Raw genomic sequence first — 26,296 nt, forward strand, 5'->3', positions numbered from 1 at the left:
TCGGAGGGATTCCTGTAGTATGCAGGCGTTGGTCTTCTAGGTCCGTAGTGAAGGCTTCAAATAAGACTACTAGGACCTGCAAATTGAATTTGCATTGATTAAAACTGCTATCAGTATAGATAGGCTTTGATCTCCCACAGTAAATAGAGTGCAATTTCTGATTGCTTACCTTCAATGAGGTGGCAATTCTTCAAGGTGTTAACCGTATTAAAGACCAGTGGTCTGGGATATTCGATTCTTTGGTGTAGCACGGGTCGATTTGTCAAGATCAAATGGTCAATCTATCTGTAAAAGATTATTTTGTTGACTATTATAACCTCTGGCTTTGATTAACATATAATTATTAGAAAACAATGTGTTTTTGAGCTCACCTTGAAGATATTTATATAATGGCTCGTACGGTTGTGTCCTGATGTTTACTTTTCATAGTAAAGTATTCTTTTTTTTTTTTTAATATTTTTATTTTATTGTGAAGCCAAACAAACACACTACAACTGTTTCAATACATAAAAAGCATCATTAGACCAACACATTTTCATTAGAACTCCCCAACTCCTCCCCGTCCCCCCTTGAACTAGAGCCGGTTCTCACATGTCATTTACAGGAGCATCATCAGGTAGCAAAATACTTAAGCAGTCATCATCCGAGTCCTGTGTTCCGTTGTTACCCTGGTGAGGGTTTGCCATAGAGGCCACCAATCGCCGCCAGACCAGCAAGGGCCCTACTTCCTCCTCGCCCCCCCCTAGTGACTGCTTCAAACCAGACTACAGATTCAGCTTCCGCCCACCTCAAGAGGTCCGCCCACCATAGCTCCACCCTAGGTCTGTGGGCCGCCTTCCAGCCCATGGCAATCCTGCGCTTGGCCAAAACACAAGCCAAGTCCTTCATTTTGCTTATATGTTTTGAATGTCAGGGTCTAGGGAAAAACCCAAGCATGCATGACCAGGCCGATTCCACATCCAGCCCCCCACCCCACCAGCCAGTTTCGTCTTAACCTCATCCCAAAATCTGTGCACTTCCGGGCAAGCCCAAAACATGTGTAGCAGTCCTGCATTCACCTCCCCACACGTGGGGCATTGCTGCGTAGCTGGTCCCCCAAACTTTGCAATCTTCCCGGGAGTCAGATAAGCCCTGTGGGTAACGTACAATTGAAGTTGTTGGAATCTCGCGTTCCGGGACACCTTTGTATGGTACCTCTGGGCCCATTCCCATTGCCTGTCTGTCATGGGTCCTCCCACCTCCTCTTCCCAATCTTGTCTCAATTGAAGCAACTCCTTCCCTGCCCTTACTCGCAGGAGCTCGTATATCCTCGATATTTCGTGCCCGCCCTCCGATACATCATACATAGTTTCCAGGGAGGCATCAGGGTCTTCCGCTAGCACTGTCTCGGGCCATCTTTCTCTAGTCTTTTGCACAAGCCTAGCATAGGTTATATATTGGCCACCATGCACCCCCGTCTCTTCCTGCAACCTCTGAAAGTCCAATGCCTCCCCTTCCTGCCATATGTCCCCGAGGGTGGCCAGGCCTACCTGTTCCCAGTATCTACGGACCGATTCAAGTAGTTGAGAGTCGCTCCCGCACAGCGCCGCCAAAGGGGCCTGCTGGGATAAGGCTCCGAATCCCCCCAATCTTCCATGTCCTGTGCCAGATTGCCCAGCCCAGCCTCAGTAGCTGCCACCTGCCCACCAGTTTGTCTCTGCGCAACAACACCACTTCCATCAGAAAGTATGGGGCTGAGTCTCCACGCAGAAGCTTAGCTTCCGCCGAGTCTTCAGCCGAAAGCCACCTGGCCACATACAGCAGCTGCCCCGCCAGGTAATAGAGTTCAAAATTAGGCAGGCCTATCCCTCCCTTGTCACATGGGTTCTGTAGCTTCCACAGAGCAACCCTATTCCTAGAGCTGCCCCACACGAAACCCCTACACACGCTGTGAAGTTTCACGAATAGGCTCCTAGGTATCAAAAACGGGACATTCACAAAAAAGTGCAAGTCTAGGCAGGACCACCATCTTGAGCAAGGCCGCTCTCCCCATCATGGTCAGGGGCAACCTAGACCAAAATACCATGCTGTTCTTGATCCCCTCTATCGCTTTTTCCATGTTATGCTTGTGTTCTGCCTCGACACTGTGGTAAATATTTATACCCAAATACCTAAATGTCACAGGCTGCCATGGTATTGGCAAGACAGGCAGCCTCTGTACCAGGACATTCCTATATCTGCCCAAAGGAAACAGACTGGACTTTCTAGGGTTCACCGATATGCCCGATAGGGTGGCGTACCGTTCTATTACCTCCAGCACATACTGCAGATTTTCTTCTGGATAACACAAATAAAGGAGCATATCATCCGCAAATAGTGATATCAGGTGCCCTCCACTGACAGTGCTTATGCCCACCTCCCCATATTGTTGTCGCAGGCATATTGCCAGCGGCTCTAATGCCAGTATATATAGCATGGGTGACCAGGGGCATCCCTGTCTGGTCCCCCTGCAAAGTTACCAGGTATCTGAGACTGTGGACCCCATTTTGACTCTTGCCATCGGGGTGCTGTAAAACAACTGGACCCATCTGAGGTATCCAAGTCCCATTCCGTACCCCTTCAGGACCGCTTTCAGCCAGGGCCATCGTACCGAGTCGAAGACCTTGACCGCGTCAAACGACACTATGGCCAACTCGCCCGTGTCCTCCTCAGTTTGGTCAATGATATGGTGTAGCCTCCTGTGGTTATCGGTGATGTTCCTGCCTGGAACATATCCCGTCTGATCTGGGTGTATCAGTTTCCCAATCACCTTCTTCAGTCTATTAGCCAACACTGCCGTAAGTATTTTGCTGTCATGGTTAAGCATGGACAACGGTCTGTAAGACCCGCACTCCACGGCCGGCTTGCCTGGTTTCAAGAGTGGGATGATCACAGCCTCGCGGAGGGACAATGGGAGTTCCCCCTCCTCATAGGCCTCATTGAAAGTGGCAAGCAGTGGCTGAAGCAGCTCTTGCTTGTATGTTTTGTAGGACTCACTAGGCAGCCCATCCGAACCAGGCGCCTTGCAAGTGGGCAGATTCTGAATCACCACCTCCTGCTCATCCGAGGTGACAGGTGCGTCTAACTCTGCGCATTCTAGGTCATCCAGGGTGGGCAGCTCTATGTCCTCCAATGTGTCCAGTATGTCTTGACACATATCCTCCCCGTGTCCTCATACAAGTGTCTGTAAAACTTAAGGAACTCCTCATTTACCCCTTCCTGGGTGTTGCAGATGCAACCTCTCTCATCCTTAATCTCACTGATCACTGAGCAGGGGGTCTCACTCTTATACAGCCAGGGCAGCAGTCTGCCCGGCTTGTCGCCCCCTGCATGTATCCTCTCCCTATATTTGCTGTAATTGAGTCTGCATAGCCTATCCCAGAGTGCACTGCAGGACAACTGTAGCTCCTTTACTTTGGTTCTGTTATCATGAGCGGTGTTCTCACAACGTGCAAGATCCTCTAGCTCCCTTTCCGCTTCTTGGAGTTCCCTTTCAATACCCCCCTGTAGTCCCTTAGCTTTGGAAATGGCTACCCCACGCACCACCACCTTAAACGCTTCCCACAGTGTGCCCACAGAGCGTACGCTTCCCGTATTTATATCAAAGTATTCTTCCATGGCATTCCTCAGACCCTCCCGGAACCCCTCGTCTTGCAGAGCCTCGGTCCTGAGTCTCCATGTAGGGATCCGCGGTCTTGGGGGCTGGTGTCTCCAGTCTACCACCAAGGGCGAGTGGTCAGATAGTACTCGGGCCTTGTATTCCGCTCCCTCTATGTCTCTCACTATCTCGGCTGTTACAAAAATGTAATCTAGCCTTGTGTGCAAATCATGTGGCGCTGCGAAGTGTGAATACTGCCTATCCGTGGGATGCAGCCTTCTCCACACATCCTCTAGGCCTAGGTCTTTCAGTAAGGTACCCAGCGCTTTGGCCGCCGGTGCCGTTTTCCCTGCCCTGTCCTTGGACCTATCCATTCTGGGATTCATGGTACAGTTAAAGTACCTGCCCACACTACCGTACCCCTTGCCAGGGGGCCAAGTTTACTGTAGAGGGTCCTAAAGTAAGCCGCTGTGTCGTTATTGGGGGCGTACAAATTTATGATATGCACTTCCCTGTTTTCCAAGAGACCCACTACCACCACCATTCTACCCTCCGGGTCCACCGTAGAGTCAAGCACCCGAAGCGGCACATGCGGCGCCACCCAAGTAATAACCCCTCTAGCGTACGCCGAGTACGCCGCACCCACAACATTGCCCTTCCATTTTCTCCTGACCACCTCCAGCCTTTCCCTAGTAAGGTGAGTCTCCTGCAGCAGGGCTATGTCTACACGCAGCCTCTTTAAGTACAGCATCACTTTATTACATTTCAGGTAGCTGTTAAGGCCCCGTACATTCCAGGTCACAATTCTGAGATTACCCGATGCCATCTGGTCGGACTATCCCCATCCCATCCTTTCCCATAATGCTCCCTGTGCTAGTTCGTTTTCTGGCTCTCTCCCTTCTATTCACAAACAGTACCCCCCCCCAAATTCACACCACTACACACAACTCCCCCCCCCCCCTCCCTACCAACCCCCAACAATAGCCCAGCTCCATCCCTGGATCTCAGGCCTACCCACGTCTGGACCTGTCTCGTATCCGAGGACAAGGACCCCGCGGGGCGTCACCTATCTAACAGTGACCTAACTAAGTGTACTACTATTGGGTTCAGAGGGTGCTTCCTAGGAGCTCCCAGACATCTGTTTAGGAGAAGTGCATTCAACGGGACCCGCCGGCAGATACCATGACTTCCTCCCCACAAGCACAATATCGTTCTATATTCCAGTCCCAATGTCATAACTATGGCCTCACGGGTGCCTCAGCAACGTGCTACTTATCGCCAGCCGCTTCTGTCTGGGCATTCGGTTCCTGAGGTCGACCCTGCATATCCAGCGACTCCATCGCTTCAGTCGGCGTCTCAAAGAAGAAGGATCTATTCTTATAAAACACCTTTAACCTAGCAGGGTAGAGCAACATGTAGCGATGGCCTGCTTCTCTAAGCCTCCTTTTCACCGATACAAAGTTCATTCGACTACGCTGTACAAGCAGCGTATAGTCCAGACACGCCGTTATTTTCGCTGACCCCCTTTCTATCGTACCTCCTTTCCGGAAAAATTTGAGAATCTTTTCGCGGTCACGATAGTTCAAGAACTTCGCGATCAACGGCCGCAGGGGGGCTCCTGGGGCCGGTCTCCTGGTCAGGGCCCTATGCGCCCTTTCAACCGCGAACCCCTGGGTCACCTCCCCGCCTGTAATCTCCTGCAAGAGCATGGTTTCAACATATTCCGTGGGGTTCGGTCCTTCCATTCCTTCCGGAACACCCACTATGCGAATGTTGTTGCGCCTGGCTCGCCCCTCTGCCTGCTCTGCTCTGTCCTCCAGATTGCCCACTCGTTGCACGAGGGCATAAAGCTCCTTAGCATGTGCCTTGCACGCCTCCATGGTCGGGGCCAACTCTTTCTCCAGTTCCCCAGTGCGCTCCGCGATCGTTCGCACGTCCTGTCGCAACAAGTTCACCTCTTCTTGGACCGCTCCGATCTTAATGTCTAGGCCCTCCTGCAGCTCTTTCATGGCCAGGCCCAACTTCGTTTCCCAAGCCACCTTCAAGTCGGCAATTGCTGCCAGCACCTCCTGGATAGTACCCGGTGGGTCCGTCGCCGCCGCAGGGGTCTCTTTGCTCTTGCACCCTTCCGCGCCCGGGGGCGACCTGGCATAGGCCTCCATCGTGGGCTGCTTGATCAGGGGTTGCACCACCTTGGAAGACATCCTGCTGCGTCGGTTGGGCACACGCGCCCAGCTGTGTCTCCGGCGCTGCGGAGCGCCTTGCGGGGTCCGCTCGCCGGCCCCTCCTCAGCAAGGCTCTGCTATAGTAAAGTATTCTTTGGTCTTTTATCAAGATTGGAAGCCGCAAATGGGTATCTAAAATTAAGATGACATATATATAGGCTTTTAGTCATAGGATACGGCATTTATTGGAGAGCCTGTACGTTAGATCTAGCGGGATATATAAAGTCCCTAGTAATTACATCCGAGTCTGTGAAAAGCAAAACGTGCTGAATTACCTTCATTTGCTTGATAACGTATGTACGATCCGACTCGTTCTATCCCGAACACCTCGCGACGCCGCTTCAGTTTGAAAGACGGTCGCCATCTTGGGTGTAGGGATTTAAATGGGTTCAGTAGTCCTTTCCTTGTTTTAATACTAGTCGCCTTTTCTACAGCGCTATTAGCTTAATCCGATTTACGTTTCATGATCGCAAAGGGTGCAAGAGTTGTGTTGTTATAAGGTGTCGGTGATTAATTAGGACAAGTTGATGTAGAATGGAAAAAAGCTTGCTTATTCAAAAAAGGAATGCAACTCTAACAACGGGAGGTAAGCGCGAAAAAACGCGAGAAAAAGAACACTGTCTCTTGGGCGTTTCTAATAAAATGTATGGCATAGGGCCAATTAAACTAAGTTTGAGTTTTCTTTATTTTGGTCGTGTGCTAGAGCTCCTAAAATTTCTAGGGAAAGGTGGTGACTAGACTCATAAAAAGGATGTGGTTCAGTATACAGAGTCAAAATGGAGCTACTTGGTGACAAGTACAGTAATATCTGTTATTGTTCACGAAGAGGAAGAATTATATTTTATGCCATTCTATTGATTCATTAAGCCCTGTTTTGTCACGTTTGGTTTGGTAAATTAGTCTTTGCTCTTTTTCAAATAGTAGTTTTTTCTTAGTCAGAGGCTCTTTAACTTTGATCATAAGCAACACTGTCCATTTAAAGTCTTCACTTCAGTGATTTTTTTCTACATAGTTTTTGACCATAGGTGCCATTAAGGTTTTATTTCTGATACAACTTCTATGTTCTATCATACGAGTTTTTACTTTTCGGATAGTTTTACCTATGTAATTTTTGCCGCATGGGCAAGTAATCATGTATATGACCTATTCTGAATTACAATTCGTTAGTTGCAACTGTTTCCATGGGATAGCTAAACCAATTTCTGTTTCTTTAGATTTTTTAATATATTTACATACTGAACATTGTCCACATGGGTAATGGCCAACAATTGGACTAAGACCCCATGTGGTGGTTAAATCATCTAATACTGGGGGTTTGCCTCTGAATTTACTACTACTTACCTTGTTACCAATAGTGGTGGATTTTCTGTAGGCAAAAAGGGGGCAAGGTAATTTGCTCGTAGATTGATTGAAAATCTTCCACTGTTTACGCATGATGTTGGTATTACGCTCACCTGGATTCCACAGGGGCGTCGAACGAAGCTGGACTGCTGCAGTCTCCACCAGTGTGACTCGTAGCGAAGTGATGATCGATTGCACTTGCCCACTCAGTTTCGCCTGCCTGGCCCGCAAGAATATTTTCCTAAAAGCAGTAAAGGGGATTAGCCACCTATGGTAGAGAGGTTACACTAACACTATTTTCCCTGAAAACCTCCAGTATTCCCCTTCATAAAGTCTCACCTTATTGTTTGGAAGGATGAACTCTCAATCCTGCATGGAGGGCAGGGGCGCGTAGAAGTTCAGTTACTTCACTGATCCGAAGGTATTTGGCAGAGTTCCAGACAACAATGACTCCGAGGTAAGTAGTGTGTAAACCGAATGTATAGTTCTTTTAGAGTTCAAATGTCTGGTTAATTCACTCTTGCTCCTTTCCCTTGCAGCGTGATCCAAGGAGTGAGTTCACCTCGATGGATGAAGGTAGCGCTTAGGTAAGAGTCAGTTAGTACCAAGCACTGTCTAGCAAGTAATATTGTTCCAAATGTAATTAACCAATAGTTCTCTATCTTCTTTGCAGGTGCGGTGCCTTGCCGAAAATGTCTAACGTAGGATGGTGACCAGCGCTGCCTCGAGCGGTAAAATTCTGTGTACGTATCTTGTGGTAAGAAAAAAAATGTCTTTGGCGGAACCCCGCTCACCTTTTGTTTGTTCTTGTCTTTTCAGATGCTGATGTTTCGGGCGGCGATTCAACGGGTGTTGCGCTGGGTCGTGGAGATGCTCTGAAGACAAACGAGTATGGCGCGGCGCTGCAGCTGGCAATGCGACGCGGTTTATTTTAATGTCTTTTTCCTTTATCCACAAGTGCGGCTGCTCCAGGAAAAGATGATGACCAAATGGAAATCTCCTTGTTCTAAACTTCTCTTCTTCTTTCCTTTTCTCTAGGATCGGCTCCGGAAACAAGACGGGTGTGGCTGTAGACTGGATGCTGGACTGCAGACACGGTGAGCGTTACGCTGCAAAGATGCAGAATAATGCGAAGCGTGTGCTGCTCTTCGGACGTGGTTTAAATAGCATCAAAAAAGTAGTTCCCAGGCAAGAAGTTCCAGTACCACACCCAAGCAGCAAAATAGTTCCTAAAAGAAAGTAGTCCCTTCATGGCCTCATGATGGTCTGTACATGAGTTCTTTGCAGGATGACCTGCATAGTTTAAAGTTGGCAATATGAGCCTGGCGCCTATGGCGCCAGGACTGAACCCATATAGCCCCTAGGCAGGGTTTTGGGAATTCCTGTGTCTTCTTGGGTGCCTGTTCCCTAGACAGATGGACCTGTTCCGGATTGCCTTCGGTTTGGTGTAACATGCACCGTAGGTATTGTTCTTGTGTCTGATTGGTCCTGTCAGTTTGACCATCGGTTTGAGGATGGTGGCTGGTTGATAGTCTTACGTCGATTTGGGCCAATTGACAGCATTTCCTCCAAAACTGAGAAATGAACTGACTTCCCCGGTCGGAAACCAATACGGAGGGGAATCCATGTATTCGGACGATATGTTCTAGAAATTCCTTGGCCAAGGTCGAGGCTGAAGGTAGACCCTTTAATGGAATGAAATGAACCATTTTGGAAAAAAGATCCACTACAACCTGGATGGTGTTATACCCATTACATGAGGGAAGGTCAGTAATAAAGTCAAGGGATAAGGTATGCCAAGGCGTAGGCAGAATGTCCAAAGGTTGTAATAGGCCTGCTGGTTTCCTTTTCTGGGTCTTATTTTGGGCGCAAATGCCGCAAGACAGTACAAATGACTTAATGTCTTTCCGCCAAGTAGGCCACCAGAATTGTCTTTTGATCTTGGCCTCGGTTTTAGCAATCCCAGGATGCCCTTCTCTCAAAGACTCATGGTAATTGGATAACATGTTCTTGTAATTCTTTATTTGGTAGGTAAAGACGTGCTTGATAGTATGGTAGGTGATCAGTGACTGAATAATCTTTGCCTTTGTTCAATCAGCTTTGTAAGGCTGCAGGGTCGAAAAGCTGTTGAATCTTTTTATGGATGTCGTCGAGAGTCTGTAGAGTGGTTATACCAAGAATTCTTCTCTCCGAAATTATGGGTACTCGTTCTGAATTTGAATATGCTTCTCCCATTCCAATACGAGATAAGGCATCTGCTTTGCCATTTTGACAACCTGGTCGGTAAGTAATCACGAAATCATATTCCGCAAAGAATAAGGCCCATCTAAGTTGGCGTGACGATTGAGCCATGGCTGTCTTTAAATATTGTAAGTTCCTGTGATCCGTGATTACGGTGATGGTGTGTCGAGCTCCAAGAAGATAATGCCGCCAGGCTTTGAACGCCAACTTGATGGCCAGTAGTTCCTTGTCGGTAACTGCATAGTTTAACTCTGGTGCTGAAAATTTCCGTGACCAGAATGCCACCGGGTGAAGTTGACCAGTCTCAGGATCCTTTTGGGAAAGGACAGCTCCCATGGCTAAGCTGGATGCATCAGTTTCAACCACGTACGGAAGTTCTGGACGTAGGTGCTTTAAAACAGGAGCTGAAGTAAATTTCTGTTTTAGGTCTTGGAAGGCCTTTTCAGCTTCTTCTGTCCACTGGAAGCATTTATTTTTCCGCAAAAGAGCGTGATGGGGTGTACAAGATGTGAAAAATCAGGAATGAATCTGCGGTAAAAGTTTGCAAATGCAAGCATACTCTGTACCCCTTTAATCGAGGTAGGTGGGGGCACTTGAGGATTGCATCCACCTTTCGTGAATCCATTCGAACTCCATTTGGGGTCAGGATAAATCCAAGGAATTCAACTTCCGAAGTATGAAAAACGCACTTTTCCAATTTCGCATATAATTTATGCTGGCATAGTTTTTCTAGTACAGCACGAACGTGCTTCACATGGTCTGATTCAGATGAAGAGTATACTAAGATGTCATCTATGCATACAACAACACAGACGTCTATGAGTTCGCGAAGGACATCGATCATAAAATACTGGAAGGCTGTCGGTGCGTTGCAAAGTCCGAAAGGCATCACCTGGTTTTCGAACAATCCGTATTTGGTACGGAAGGCAGTCTTCCATTCGTCGCCTTTTTTCACTCGTACCAGATGATACGCCCCTCGGAGGTCCAACTTAGTGTAGATGCGAGCATCCTTTACTTGGTCCAGTAGTTCTGGGATCAGGGGCCACGGGTATCGTTTTTTTACCGTTATTTGGTTTAATGCGCGATAGTCAATACAAGTCCTAAGGTCACCTTCATTTTTAGGGACGAAGAATAAAGACGATGCTGCCGGAGACTTGGACAGGCGAATGAAGCCGTTAGCGAGGTATTGATCCAAATATTGCCGTAAATGAAGATTTTCGGGTTCAGTGAGGGCGTAGATTCTGCTGCGTGGAATTTGAGCGCCGGGTAGGAGGTCGATCTGGCAATCATATGATCTGTGGGGTGGTAACGTGTTTGCTTGGTCTTTGTGGAAAACATCCTGAAATTCCTGGTATTCCTGGGGTAACTGAGTTATCGGATTCGTGACCGTAGCCAGTCTTTTGATCAAATTTCTTTCAGGATAACAAGTGTGTGCACATTCTGAGAAGGTCACTCTTTTCTCGCCAGTCAATACAAGGATTATGAGTTTCCAACCATGGCATTCCCAGAAATATTTGGATCTGTGGGGCCTTGATTAAGTCAAACACAATGCTCTCTCGATGCCCATCTTGACCCACCAGTCTCATCTCCATAGTTGAATGAGTTACTGGACCGGAAGCTATTTCGATCCCATCGACGGTGGTGATTACATCAGTTGTGGGTTTTTTGCAAAGAGGCAGGTTCATCCTTGTAGCCAATTCTTGATCCATGTAGTTTCCTATCGCTCCACTATCTATATATGCTCTCATTGCGTGCATACGAGATGGTTGCCTTCGATCTATAAGGACCATTGGTGTAATTAGGTGCGAGGTCTGAGTGTCCTTCTTCATGCTCGGCAAGCGGACCTCTATTCTTGTCGGGCGTGGTTGTTTCCCGGCTCTGATTCCATATTGATTTTGTCGGCGACTCCTACCACCTTCTTAGGTGGTTTTACTGGGCAATCCCGTAAAAAATGCCCCGAGGTTCCACAATACAAACACAGTTGTAACTGCCACCTCTTGTCCCTTTCTTTTTGAGTCAAAGGTCCTTTAACCCCCCCAATTTGCATGGGTTCAGATACATCAGTTCCTTTGGGGGTGACGTTGTCCTTAGGTCTTACTAATACTCAATTCTCGAATCTAGCCCCATCAGCCTTCCGATTCTGAAGTCTGTGATCCAACTGGACAACCAGGTCTATGTATTCAGCACAGTCTTGAGGTGGGTTCACTACTTGTGCCAAAACGTCTTTTAGTTCACCTCGTAGCCCACGATGAAATAGCGTAATCGGCTTGACCTCTGGCCATCCGGTTTCTACCACCAACCTATTGAAGGTTGCGATGTAGGTCAGCAGATCCTGGTTACCCTGACGCAAGGACAAAAGTTCGTTATCCAAAGCTTGGCCTTGGGAATGTCGGGCAAATAGTCTTTCCATGCTTAGTTGAAATCCCTGAAAATCCTGAAGAAGAGGGTCATCCTGGTTGACTAGTGGAATAGACCAATCGGCTGCACTGCCGCTGAGATACAGTAGTACAAAGGCTATCTTTGCTTGATCATTCGGAAAGGCGCCAGGTCTACATAAAAAATGCAGGCGGCACTGGTTCATAAACACGGCAAACCTTTTTGCGTCCCCTGCAAAGCGTTCTGGCGGTGCTAAAGGAACTGTCCCTGGTAAAATGACTTGCACTGGATTACTTGATTGAGCTTGGACAGAAGCTCCCCCGAGTCCAGGTAAAGGTGTGTGCCCAGCTTGAGCTTGAAGTAATTGCCTGGCGAGATCATCCGTACGTTCTTTTGCCACAATCCGTTCTCTCCAGAGAGCATTAGTCTCTTGACGGGCGGAGTGCACTTCAGCCCTTAGTAGTTGGGCTAATTGGTCAGTCTCTGAGGTCTCCATAACGCCCGGGTGGAGATTTATAGTAAGGCTTTGCGTTGTTACGCTCACCTGGATTCCACAGGGGCGTCGAACGAAGCTGGACTGCTGAGGTCTCCACCAGTGTGACTCGTAGCGAAGTGATGATCGACTGCACTTGCCCACTCAGTTTCGTCTGCCTGGCCCGCAAGAATATTTTCCTAAAAGCAGTAAAGGGGATTAGCCACCCGTGGTAGAGAGGTTACACTAACACTATTTTCCCTGAAAACTTCTAGTATTCCCCTTCATAAAGTCTCACCTTATTGTTTGGAAGGATGAACTCTCCATCCTGCGTGGAGTGCAGGGGCGCGTAGAAGTTCAGTTACTTCACTGATCCGAAGGTATTTGGCAGAGTTCCAGACAACAATGACTCCTACGTAGGTAGTACCAGACAATAATGACTCCGCGGTAGGTAGTGTGTAAACCGAATGTATAGTTCTTTTAGAGTTCAAATATCTGTTAATTCACTCTTGCTCCTTTCATACCTTTTCCCTTGCAGCGTGATCCAAGGAGTGAGGTTGCCTCGATGGATGAAGGTAGCTCTTAGGTAAGAGTCAGTCAGTACATGCACGGTCTAGCAAGTAATATTGTTCCAAGTGTAATTAGCCAATAGTTCTCTATCTTCTTTGCAGGTGCGGTGCCTTGCTGAAAATGTCGAACGTAGGATGGTGACCAGCGCTGGCTCGAGTGGTAAAATTCCAAGTAAGTATCTTGCGGTAAGTAAAAGAATGTCTTTGGCGGAACCCCGCTCACCTTTTGTTTGTTCTTGTCTTTTCAGATGCTGATGTTTTGGGCGGCGATTCAACGGGTGTTGCGCCGGGTCGTGGAGATGCTCCGAAGACAGGTGAGTATGGCGCGGCGCTGCAGCTGGCAATGCGACGCAGTTTATTTTAATGTCTTTTTCCTTTATCCACAGGTGCGGCTGTTCCAGGAAAAGATGATGACAAAATGGAAATCTCCTTGTTCTAACCTTCTTCTTTCCTTTTCTCTAGGATCGGCTCCGGACACAAGACGGGTGTGGCTGTATACTGGATTCTGGACTGCAGACACGGTGAGCGTTACGCTGCGAAGATGCAGAATAACGCAAAGCGTGTGCTGCTCTTCGGGCGTGGTTTAAATAGCATCAAAAAAGTAGTTCCCAGGCAAGAAGTTTCAGTACCACACCCAAGCAGCAAAATAGTTCCTAAAGGAAAGTAGTCCCTTCATGGCCTCATGATGGCCTGTACATGAGTTCTTTGCAGGATGACCTGCATAGTTTAAAGTTGGCAATATGAGCCTGGTGTCTACGGCGCCAGGACTGAACCCATATAGCCCCTAGGCGGGGTTTTGGGAATTCCTGTGTCGTCTTGGGTGCCTGTTCCTTGGACAGATGGACCTGTTCCGGATGTCTGGGGGCAGGCATCGTGACAGCTGGTTATGGATAGACTCAGGTTAGTAAAAGTATTAACACTGACTAATCTGTCATATACTGGTTTACTCTTTGTCTTCGAGTAGTGATTCCCGGTTATTATATGCTCTTTTGGCTGCTTTCCGTATGAGTTTTTTAGGGTATTTCCGATTTCTTAGTTTTTGAGAAAGGGTAGTAGCTTCTTGCTCATAAGATTCTTTGGTGCTATTGTTTCTTTTTAGTCGCAGAAATTGACCATAGGGAAGATTTGTTTTTCAAATGTTTAACATGGTGACTATGGTAATGCAGGAGAGAGTTCTTATCTGTGCTCTTATGGTACGGTCGTACGAATAAGGTTCCTGATTGGCAGAAGATGGTTAAATCCAGGAAATTGATTTTTTCTTTTTTAATTGTCATCGTGAATTGTAGATGGCGATTCTGTTGATTAAGCCACAATACAAAGTTGTCAGCTTCTTCTTTCCTTCCCTTCCATATGACAATAATATCGTCTATGTACCTCACCCAGGATTGTAAATGAGTTTGGAATGGATTATTAGAGTAAATGTGTTTTTTCTCAAAGAGTTCAACATATAGATTAGCCACACTGTTAGCTCCCATGGCCGTCTCTTCTATTTGCTGGTAGAACTGGCCATGGAATTCAAAAAAGTTTTTGGTTAGTGCTACTTCTATGCACCATAGGATGAAAGATGTAGGAACAGGGTCCTTGTCTAGCCTTGTAAGTAGTATCTCTTCTAATGTTTCTATAGTTTGTTGTTGTGGTATATTCGTATATAAAGAGACGATATTCAAAGTAATAAGGTATTGTGTTTTGGTGTCGTATTGAAGGTTTTCATAACGTTTGATAACATCTTTAGTGTCTTTTATATATGATTTCATTTTGGTAACATAGTTTTTCAAGTAGTGATCTGCATATTTTGAAAGTGGTTCTAAGATGGAGTTTATTCCAGCTACTATAGGTCGTCCCGGCGGTTTACTTAAGGTTTTATGAATCTTGGGTAGGCAATAAAAGGTGGGAGTAGAGGAATCTGTGTTGATTAGGAATTCACATTCCTGGCGGCTTATCCATCCTCTGCCTTTGGCTTTTTCTGCCTTTAGCTCAATCATATGTAGTAGTTCTTTAGTGGGGTTTTCTGGTAGTTTTCTATAATATTGTGTATTATTTAACTGACTCAGACACTCATCCACATAGTCTTTTTTATCGAGGATGACTATGCCTCCTCCTTTGTCGGCTCTTTTTATTATGATGTCTTCGTTTTTGGAGAGATTGTTTAGTGCATCCATTTCTGCATGACTAAGATTCTGAAAAAGCAGGTGGTTTTTCTTTTCTAGTTTTTCAATTTCTTTTTCAAAGATTATAGATTCCGGGGAATAGGAATGGCTGGGGGGACAAAAATGCGAGGGTTTTTTTTAGACCAGTATGGTTTTTAGTTTACCAAATGTCCTCACTACTACACATAAAACAAAACAAAAGACAACATGAATGACGAAAGAGAAGAAGAAGAAGAGTAGAAGATGTGAGTAAACTGAACTACTCTCACTATTATCATACTTTTCCTTCCCAATCTCTCTACTAAATCAACCGTAAAGGTCTTCAAACGGTCCCCATGACGATAAGTATACCTCTTCCTTACCTTTATTCTTCAATGAGACTTTTTCATATTGTGACAGAACCTGTAATCTCATCAACCAATCTTCAATATTAGGTTTCTTCCTCGTCTTCCAAATTCTGATTGCTATCATCACAGTCCTGTCAATCCATAAATTGTATCTCCTAGTTCGCATACATCTGTCTTCATGCAAGAGCAAGATTGTTTGCTGTGGATCTTTATAAGCTTATTCCAAAAACGAAATCAATTCTATCTGTTACATCTTTACAAAATGTTTGTACCTTCAGGCATTCCCAGAGCAGATGCAAAAGAGTACCTGTACCAGTCCCACAGCTCCAACACAATTCATCTAATCTCAGTTTCAACTTGAACATTTTAACTGGTGTCCAGTAAATCCTTCCAATAATTTTCTGTCGGATGAAATGCAAATTCATATCTCCCCTCAACTTCGCGCTTACCCTTCGAATATCCCTTCAATCTTTTTCAGATATGATCTTACTCGCATCATTCGCCCAAGCCGCCTTTACACCATCCCATGCTAAAAGATGTCCTACTTCAATGGGCATGAACTGCATGTAAGTCTGTACACTATATTCCTGTCCCTCTAATAGTTTACTAATGTCAAGTTTCACACCCGCAATATCCTTTCTCTGATTAATTAGGGCAACCAGTTACAAATATCTATTTATTTCTCTTTGACCTAGATCATATTTACTTTGTAATTCATCAAAATTCAACAACCTGTTGCCATCCAATATATCCTTCAGCCTCAGAATTCCTCTCTTGACCCAACTCTTCCAGCACAGACATCTATTAATTTGTAATGTTTCGTTATGCCAGATAGAGCCATCTGAGCTGAAACCATAACTGTCCATTTTCCCTAAACCATAATCCCAGGGTTTGTCTAGTTGCCACTATTGTTGGCAATTTTAGCCTTTTATTAGGCAGTCTTCCCATACTATAGATATTCTCTAAATGAAATGGTGCACATATCTCCCTTTCCATTCGTAGCCAAATTGGCTCTTTAGAATTTTCTTCTCTAAAATAATGCGAGATTTTTTTAAGCAAAAATGCTTTGTAGTATTTCATTAAATCTGCATACCCAAATCCACCTTCTTCAACTCTTTGAATAAGCATGAATTTTGGAACACAAGGCCTTTTATCAATTCCCCACAAAAAGGATTGAAAGAGTTTATCAAACTTAGACAGTTGCTTTCTATATATCTGTAATGGGACTGGTTGAATAATGTATAATAACTTAGGTAGCAAAACCACTTTAATTGCATAGATTGTTGGCTACAGATTTAAATTTAATCTTTCCCACTTTTTAATAATCAGTGATATTTTGGGCAACACCTGATCTAAATTGTACTGAATTATTTTTCTATTTAGCATCAATTGGTTTACATTAAAACCTTAAATGCAGAGAAAACAGGATCAAAAGAAAAAAGAGAAAGAACACCACTTTAAATAAGAACACTACAAATAAAAAGAAACTGCTCAAATTTCCGAGGCCCGGGTACAGGCATCAAAAAAGAATTTCCTAATAAAACACAAAGGGACCTAATTGTCCAAGATTACAAAAATGTCCCTCAAAAAGTTCAAAAGTGCCAGAGTCAAAGATAGTCTCCTTCCCCATCTTAAAATTGACCACCACTCTTCCAATGTTCTTGATTCAAATTCACCTAGGAATTTTCCCAACCATTTGTCTCTCAGAACTGCCAATGAATCATATCTCAAAACCAAGTAGTACAGGGTTTCCGCCCCATTACCACAAATTCGCCAGGATAATAGTCGATCCACCTTGGCCTTTTTTCTTCTTTCTGTAACTTCACTTTTTGTAAAAAGGTGCAACCAGGATCTTAAGAAGTTTTGCTTTTCCACTCTACAAAGGAACTTTTCCAGGTATGCAAGAACTGTGCCCCTTGTGTAAATTTCATAACGCCCTGGGACAGCAATTTTGTATGACCACCGCTTCTCCTGGGTCGAGATCCAATCATGGTCCAGGAGCTTTTTCTTGACCCTAGTTGGATCTTCCGTTAGCAGTTTTTCTGTTAGTGCAATGTTTTCCAGAATTCTTATACAAGTTTTCTGCCACGTTGTCAATGCAGGAACCTGTTTACTTGTTAGTGCTTTTTTTATAATGGAAAATCCACTTCTATCCTCCGGGTTAACACATTTACTGTATAGAGCCAATGACTTCCATACCGTAGCAGTATACAGTGACGCTAGGCCCAGTTCCTTCCTTACACCCTCAATTGGTATAGTCTTCGGAAGCCTCAAAACCCTTTTCCAAAACAGTCCCTCCAGGGAGGACCAAACTTTAGGATTTATAAAAAAAGAGTGCCTCCGCTGCATAAGTCAAAATTGGAGAGACACTTAGTTTATAGAAGTCTATAAGAGGTAGGCTGGAAAAGGAACAGTAGTGTTGGTTGATGAGAAAAGCTTGTGATGCTAAGTTTTTAACTTTGCTTCGCAGTCTAAGAACTCCTGGTCCATCATTAATACTATCATTTAATGTGATCCCAAGATATGCCATTGATGAAACAACTGGAACTAGTTCCCCATTTAGGAACCACTTGAATTTCTTACTCTTGTCTACTTGTTGTTTGTTTGGTCCCAAGGTTAGAATTACTTTACTTAAATCCCCAACAATATATATTCCTAATTATGTGACACCCCCGGGCGACCATCTACAATTCCAAGATTCCAGGATACTATTATCACATGTTCTAGATAATGGACAAATCTCAGCTTTTTCCCAATTTACTTTGTGTCCAGATCATTTTCTACTTCCTCAAACATTTATTTTAGTATAGATCCACATTCTTCCACATTAGACAACAAACTCAGCATATCATCTGCATCAGACAAGATTTTAACCTCAGTTTTCCCTACATGTATTCCTTTTATTACATCACATTGCCTGATGTATTCTGCCAGAGGCTCCAATGCCAAATTAAACATAAACGGTGACATTGGGCAACCTTGACGTGTTCCCTTCAAAAGCCGAAATGACTTCGAGATCTCCCCATTGTCCTGCACCTGTGCCCTAACCTCATGATGGATACGCTCTACCATTTTCATAAACACTGGCCCAAATCCCATTTTTAGCAACGTGTATTCCATACATTTCCAGTTGACCCTGTCAAAGGCTTTTTCAGCATCAAAAAAACCTATAATTCTATTTGACTCCTTACCATAATGTGCCCCAATCAAATTCAACAATGTCCTTATATTATCATATCCAAACCGTCCTGGAGTGAAACCCACCTGGGACCCATCAATCAGTTCACCTATACAAGACTTTAATGTATTAGCCCATATTTTTGTGAAAATGTTTAGGTCTACATTTAACAAAGAAATTGGTCTATAATTCCCGCACCTATTATGATCCTTATTTGGTTTAGGAATTACAATGATCAATGCCTCTCATCTAGTCACACATTATTCCTGATTTTAAAAATTCATTATAGACTTCACATAAAATTGGTGCCAGTCGAGAATCAAACCTCTTACAGAACTCTGGTATTAATCCATCCGGCCCTGGTGATTTCCCATCCTTCATCTGTGAGATAGTAGTATATACTTCAGCAACATCAATCATAGAATCCAGTAGTTTTTTTTTCCCTAAATGTAATTTAGACCGAGAAATGTTGTAAAAAATGTTTTCTAAGTTCTCAACACTAGGAGGAGTTCTTCTCTGTATAACTGCTCATAGTAACCTCTGAAACATTCACAGATTTCTTTAGTCATATGTAAAGTATCTCCTTCGTTCGTTTGAATGGAAGAAATACATGTCTGTAATCATCCCTCTGAGCCTATTAGCTAATAGTTTGCCATTCTTGTCACCATATTCCCAAAACCGTTGTCTTAAGTTCTGTCGAGCATCCAATTTGAAGAATGCTAGGACTCACTTCTATCAGATGTGGGAGCACATTGGAAAACCCTGCGGTAATTTTGGGATTGTATTACTGAAAATGAAACCAAAGGGCTGCCTGCTGAAATTAGCCCTTAGCTGACAAAATGAATGGCATACCTTCTGCAGCTCTGTTTTAGTATAAAAAGAGTCATGAATGCTAATATCATGGAGATGTCTTCGCGTCTTAGGTCTTTTACGTTTAAAAGATAGAGTTGGCGAAAGTGTGTTCTTAATATAGTTTGCCAAGGCCTAATTTTACCTGGCAGCCATGTTGTTTTATTTCTATTGACAGAGCTATATATATTTGTCACTCCCTGGGGCAAAATGTGATGTGCTCATGAAGGAACATTACATGAGAAGCACCTACAGTCTCTGGATGTGAATATTTGAAGTGAAATGATAATGTATCTAATGTGCGGCCAATTCACATTTCAGCTGCTTTTGTATCTTTGGACTGTACACTGCTGAAGTATACATGAATTGACTATATGAATGGCAGTCATTATCTTATACGCACAGCATATAAGTGATGTTGGGTTTAAACACCAACATTCCTTTTTTAAAAGAACATATGTGGAAAGTATGTCTGTTTATCCGAGCACACTTTCCTGCAGAAAATCTACCTTCGCTTTGCATCAATAAAATACAAAATAACTGTAGATTACACATTCGTAGCTGGCATTCTGTCACACTACCTCATCCTATCTCTTCCTGTCTTTTATTCTCTTATCATGAAAGATATGCTGAGGATTTGGGATTGTATGCACTTGAGGTGGTTGCTGGTCATGTGACCAGGCTGTGCCACTCAGTTGCTCTGCCCACCTCCTATTTAACCAGTTCTCCTTAGTTGTCCTTATTGCTGGCATCCTCAGAAAAGGGCGGATGGAGACAAGGACCTTACCTGTTTATGCCTGTTTGGGCCTGATAGTGCCATGAGCCAGACCAGCTATCCTGGATTTCATTTACAAAGTAATCTCTACTACTACTACTCACTGAAAGACATCACCATGTGCCTCCTCCCTTCACAGCTTATCCCCACCCTCACTACCTATCCCCACCCTCACAACATTCTGACTAGCCAATCGGCCACCTCCTGCTGACTAGTGCTAGCTCAGCAGTCGCCCATGCCACAGAAATCGCAACCTCACCTCGTACAACAGCCTTGACCCCTCTTCATCACTGAAACATGGTTTACTGCATCCTTCTCCTATGTTTTTGATGACCTCCTACTCCCGGCTATTGCATCCAACATGCACACCAGTCAGGAAGGGCTGGAGGCAATCATTCACAGGAGCGATTGCCCTGCTCCATCATCCCCTCTCCTAGAACAAGCTTGTTTGAAATACCTGCTGGTTCACTTTATCTCACAAGGAATCCTTCACCTTCTTCCCCATCTACGGACCTCACGGAAGTGACCCTTTCAGTGCAGACATCTCCAACTTACTTTCCACTGCCTAACTAGCAACACACTCTCAATGTCTTTCTCTGAGATTTTAACGTCCCTGAGTGTCAGCACCTGATATTCGGGATCCAACTGTATCCTCCATAGCAGGTTGTAAGTGTTTGAGAATCAGACAAAAAACAAGATTTCCGAGGTTCTAAAGAGCACTTACAGATGTTTCGTCTCTTGTGCGATCCACAACTACCATCAGTGAGAAGCTGTACTTCATATGCACCATGCGTGAACTGTTGAGACCTAAAATATAAAGGTAGGTGTTAATATAGAGAAACACACTTCTCTTGGGTACCCCTTTCCCAGTCCCTACGTGAGGTACTCAAATAACTGTAGTGTGGATCTATCTTTAGAAAAACATGATTATAGATAGGATAGTAAAGGTGCGGAGGGACAAAGAGGCAAGGAGCTCTCTATGAGAACTAACATAAAAGCTCCCCTTACTGTCCCTGCTTTAAGGTATAAACTTACTTGGCATAGAAGGAGGTCAGGAAATAGCACCACGTAAAGTCCCATAAATTATCAGTTGATCCGACGCCGCTTCACCACCAGAGGTAAGTTCCTAACACCAAGCCTCACGCTTACAACCACACTCAATCCATGCTTTTTACACCAAAGTGATTCATGGACCTTATGCAAATTGTGCTCTCCCCCACACGCAACAAAGGCAAAACCCTAGAGTTAGTCTTTACATCATCATTCCTCATCAGCTGTGTAGACTCTATCCATCTCGATTGGTCTGACTATGCCGCCATCCCACTGTCGATCATGCACTCAACACCGACCACAAAGGTCATGCTAAACACCCCCTCAGTCAGCGCTGTTCAATCAAAATCTTCACGGTCAAAGTGCTAGAAGCAAACATTGAAGATCGTCCAACACAGGGAATGCCTTGTTCCTTCTATAATTACTCAGCTACTACTCGGTGAATCAGGTGGACACTCATGGCCCCCTAAAAACAACCCGGCGTAAGAACAAGCAGTCCACCCCATGTTACATTGCTGAGCTCTCCTTCAACCAAAGCTCAATCACAGCCTTGAAGAAATGGTGGCACAAAAAACATAACCCTGGAGATTTCTTCTACCTCAAATTTCTCTGTGCCAACCGTAGGATTCTGATTACTTAGGCCAAAGCTGATTACTACTCCACCACCCGCGCGGTAGCCTATAGAAGGGGAAAATACCTCTTTGAAGTATTAAAGATTTGTGCCAATCCCTCACCTGACCCCCAAGTTGCCACCAACTCAGGAAAAGTGTGACAGAATCAACAATTATTTTATTGAAAAATCTGACAGATCATTGAATCAACCTCCCACATCATTAGCCCTGTTCTCCAGCACACACATTGCCCATTTGGACTGAATGTGTGCCCCCTTAAGCCCCCATACCACCTAAAAACAATTGTCTCCCTCAAATCTACTTCCTAGTCTGACAATATCATCTCAGCTTCCATTATTAAACAACTGATGGGTCCAGTGCTCAATGCACTGTTCAGCATCATTATTGCCTCACAGAAGGCTTATTCCTGGACACCCTCAAGACTGGTCTCATAAAATCTCTTTTGAAAAAACATACCAGCCATTCGGACCAACTTACAGCCCCATTACAAATTCCCTGTGTATTGGCAAAATCTTGGAAAAAGTAGTTGCTATACAGCTACTTGCCAGAATCGAACAACTACACCTCCTAAACGACCATCAGTCATGGGTCCATCCCAAATGTAGCATTGAGACAGCCACTATCCATGTGGTGGATGATGCCCTCCATATCATGTATAAGGGCAACTCATGCCTCCTTCTCCTCCTTCTTGATCTCTCGGCTGCATTTGACATCGGCCAAAGCATCCTCCTTGCCAATAGGATAGGATTATCTGGCACTTTCCTGAATTTGTTTCCCTCCTACCTCTCGGTCTGACAACATTGAGCCCTTTTAATATTAAATGCAGCATCTGGGCACACTCCTCAAAGATCCCAATGTAGCATCCACCAATAAGTAGATGATACTCAGCTGTACATGAGTAAAAATCTCAGAGGACATTAGTCATCTCTGTGATTTCCTAGCCATCATCCAGTCCTGGATGTCGAATGCCTACCTCAAATTTAACCCATCCAAAGCTGAATTTGCCCTCATCGGTCCCCGCTAAACAATAACCTGTCTGAAAAAGGCTCAATGATAGATGCCTAGAATGATTTGATATGCAACTGTCGAATCAGCAAAATCCGTAGGTTTCACCATTGACCGGAGCCTTTCCTTCAAGAAACACATAGGCAAGACTGCCCAAACGCCCTGGCTCCAAATCTGCCCCTATGAAAAATCAAGCCTTTCATCCTGCCACAGGAATTCTGGACTGTAGTGCAAGCCCCTGTGGTCTTGCACATCTGTGGGTAAGTGCTCTCCTTGCAGGGCTCCCAACCGTTCACTTGGCTACCCTTATAGTTCACCATGCTGCAGCATGTCTTATTATGAGTGTGCAAAAATTTGACTGAATCACCCCAACCCTAGGTGAACTACCTTGGCTTCCTCTCAAGACCAGGATACTGTTCAAGACTGCATGTGTCATCTACAAAGCAGTTACAAGTAGCACACAAGCATACCTTGCAGCTAAGCTACACATATCTGGGGGCCAATGCTCCTCGGGCAGCAAATCGACCAATTGGCCATAATCAGTAGTAATCTGCAAAGAGAGGACTCAAAAACAATTCTCTTCTTGTTTGAAGCAGCCGCCTTCTGGAACTCAATCCTGGTATCGGCTTGAAATCCCCCACAATTCGCAATTAAAAAAAAAAACTCAAAAACCATGGCTTTTTTTAAAAACACCTGACCATGGACTACTCCCAGTGGATGCATAGAGCACAACTGACAGCACTGCTCTACTGTTAAAAGATGCCAGCCCAAACCCTGGCTACCCACACCCTGTATACCGCTCTGCTTCTCTCAAGCTAAGTCTGCACTTTAAACAATCAACTATAAAATAAAATATGCAATGTGGGTCTTTGTAATTGAGGTGTTAAAAATGTTTAGGACACCGATGGGCAACAGTTCTTCGGAACAGTTTGAGAGAGATCTGTTTGATAATTAGCTGTTCAGGCTTTTTTCAATTTCCAATATATCGTAGCCTGAGGCAATGTTTCTCTTCTTTTCCAGCATTGTGTTGTTGATGAGCACCAACTAGAAGTGAAACTTTCTGAAAGAGCCATCAAGTAAGTGTTTTGCTGGTCTTAATTTGAATGTTTGTCACTTACATTACTCTTCTTCATCTATAAATGTGTGACAATCCCATTACTGTGTGACTGGATTTAATAAGACTAGTTGACGGAAAAGCATGCTTCTTTTTTTTTTTTTTTAAATATGTTTATTGAGTTTTATTCAACATAAACTACAAAGGAACAACAATATCATTGCGTTTAATAAATTGCACTTGTAACTTCCCTCTCATCCCGCCCACCCCACCCCCAAGAACACTATCTGTACATCAGTTCTGTTCACACCAAACAGCCATCATGAGCTGCCCGCATCGATAGAAATATCCTCTTTCTCCCTGGGACTTAATAACGGTACCGTGAGCGCCACCCATTGGTGTATATCCTCACTGGTGTCCAGTTTCTGTTCACGCAGCGCATTCTCCAACGCCCCAGTTTCTGCTGTCACCCATTTGCGAAGGCCCTCCCACCACAGTGCAATGCTTGGACCCCTTGCACTCTTCCACCCCAGAGCAATGCGTCTTTTCGCCAGGATGTATATCAAGTCTTTAAGTTTGTTAAGGGGTTTGTTCTTTTTGCCTCTTTTGTAACTGCCCAGAATGCATGCCGCAGGTTTTTGCACTTCCAGCTCAATGTCTGCTCCAGCCACTTTTGCAGCAATCTGTGCCCAAAATATTTGTATCACCTGGCATCCCCAAAACATGTGCGTCATTCCCACGCGGGGCTCGCGGCATTCTCGCCCCTTTGAATTTGGAGATCACATCTGGCATAAGGTACGCTCTATTAAAAACGTAGAATTGTATGAGTTGCAGTCGGGCATTCCTGGAAACCTTTTGGTGGTAGTGAGCAATGTGTTCCCATTCTTTTTCCTCGAATTCCAAGCCCATTTCGTGTTCCCACTTTACTTTGCTCTTGAGGCCTATATTGGTTGTGCATTTCAGTAATGTTTCATAAAGCCTTGAGGTTTCATGTCCTCCTCGGCTGCAGTCAGCATGTTTTCGATGGTCTCATACCCGGTTTCTAGGCTCTCCTCGTCCAGCCACCGGTCTATGAGCCTACGCACTATACCTCCATGGAGCAGGAACTGTCCCGATGGCAGCCCCGAGGTTGCCTGTAGTTTGTCGAATGTTAGGATCCCTTGGTCATCCACCAAGTCCCCCAGGGTGGCCACTCCGCAGGGTTCCCACCATCGCCGTACCTCATTCTGACCCCATTGCCTGCCCGCCATGATGGCTGCTATAGGGATCTGCGGGGAGTATGGGTCTTCCATCTTCACAACCTTGCAGGCCCGTTTCCAGATCAGTATTCCCAGCTTCACCAGGTAGGGGCTGTTCCGGGTCACATGCGCTGGGACCCAGAGTAAGTCTCTGAGTAGCATCTGGGAGACGGCTGGTTGTAGGAGTCGTGTATCTAACGTGGTCTCATCGGCCATCCATTGTATGACGTGTTTTAATTGGGCTGCCAAGTAGTACAGTTGAAAGTTGGGTATTTTTAGTCCTCCCTTGTCGTATGGCCGTTGTAGCACTTCCAGCGCGACTCTGTGTCTGCCTCCTTGCCAAAGGAATCTCCTGCAGAGTTTGTTTATGTCTGCAAAAAAACGTGTGGGAATGTTAAAGGGGACGTTGGTGAAGTGATGCAGAAATCGGGTGAGCGCCACCATTTTCAAGAGTTCAGCTCTACCTGCCACAGAAAGCGGCAATTTTCCCCAAAAGGTCATTGATTTTTCTAGGTTTTCCTTAGCTCTGACTGTGTTCAAAGTATGTTCGATATTGGGGTCCCGGTGAATAGGGATCCCCAAATATTTGAAAGATGTGGTCATCCATTGGAAGGCCATTGGAGAGAGTCTGTCGGTGGCGTCCCTGCTTAGGGCGGGCAGGGGGTAGAGGCATGATTTTTCATTGTTAATTTGGATCCCCGTGTATCTGTGAAACCCTTCCAGCGTCTCCAGGATATACGGTAGTATGTGTTCTGGGTTGTTTAGGTACAGGAGAGTTGGCGTACATCGACACCAGGTGTGTCACCCCATCGATCACTGTGCCCCCATTGCCGTACTCCTGGCTCAGGTATGCCGCTACAGGTTCGACTGCCAAGATGCACAGCATGGGGGAGAGTGGACAGCCCTGCCGTGTGCCCCTGTGGAGGTGCCATTTGTCGGAGAATGTGTTGTTCATGCATACTCTGGCCCTGGGGTCTGTGTATATGAGTTTGGTACATTTTAGGAAGGCCGGGGCCTATCCCCATTTTCGTCATGGTCGTATATAGCCATTCCCACCTGACCGAGTGGAAAGCCTTAGTGGCATCTAGAGACGCCACTGCGCATTTCTCGGGTCTGTTATTGGTGTTGTAAATAACATGATGTAACCTACGTAGGTTCTCCGTAATGGATCGCCCAGGCAC

At 45.1% G+C, this 26,296-nt stretch overlaps 1 protein-coding gene across 2 annotated transcripts in view; it reads left to right on the plus strand.

The window, feature by feature from the left end:
- The window catches only part of RBM19 (RNA binding motif protein 19), a 1,396,549-nt gene that overhangs the window by 712,174 nt on the left and 658,079 nt on the right, over nucleotides 1-26,296 (plus strand). For both annotated transcript variants that reach the window (XM_069619226.1, XM_069619227.1), the window contains exon 20: nucleotides 23,844-23,899. In XM_069619226.1, coding sequence (XP_069475327.1) covers nucleotides 23,844-23,899 — 56 coding nt within the window. The remainder of the gene's footprint in view (nucleotides 1-23,843; nucleotides 23,900-26,296) is intronic.

Source organism: Ambystoma mexicanum, chromosome 10 (genome assembly GCF_040938575.1).
Source record: "Ambystoma mexicanum isolate Mex_15411 chromosome 10, UKY_AmexF1_1, whole genome shotgun sequence".
Taxonomy (NCBI): Eukaryota; Metazoa; Chordata; class Amphibia; order Caudata; family Ambystomatidae; genus Ambystoma; species Ambystoma mexicanum.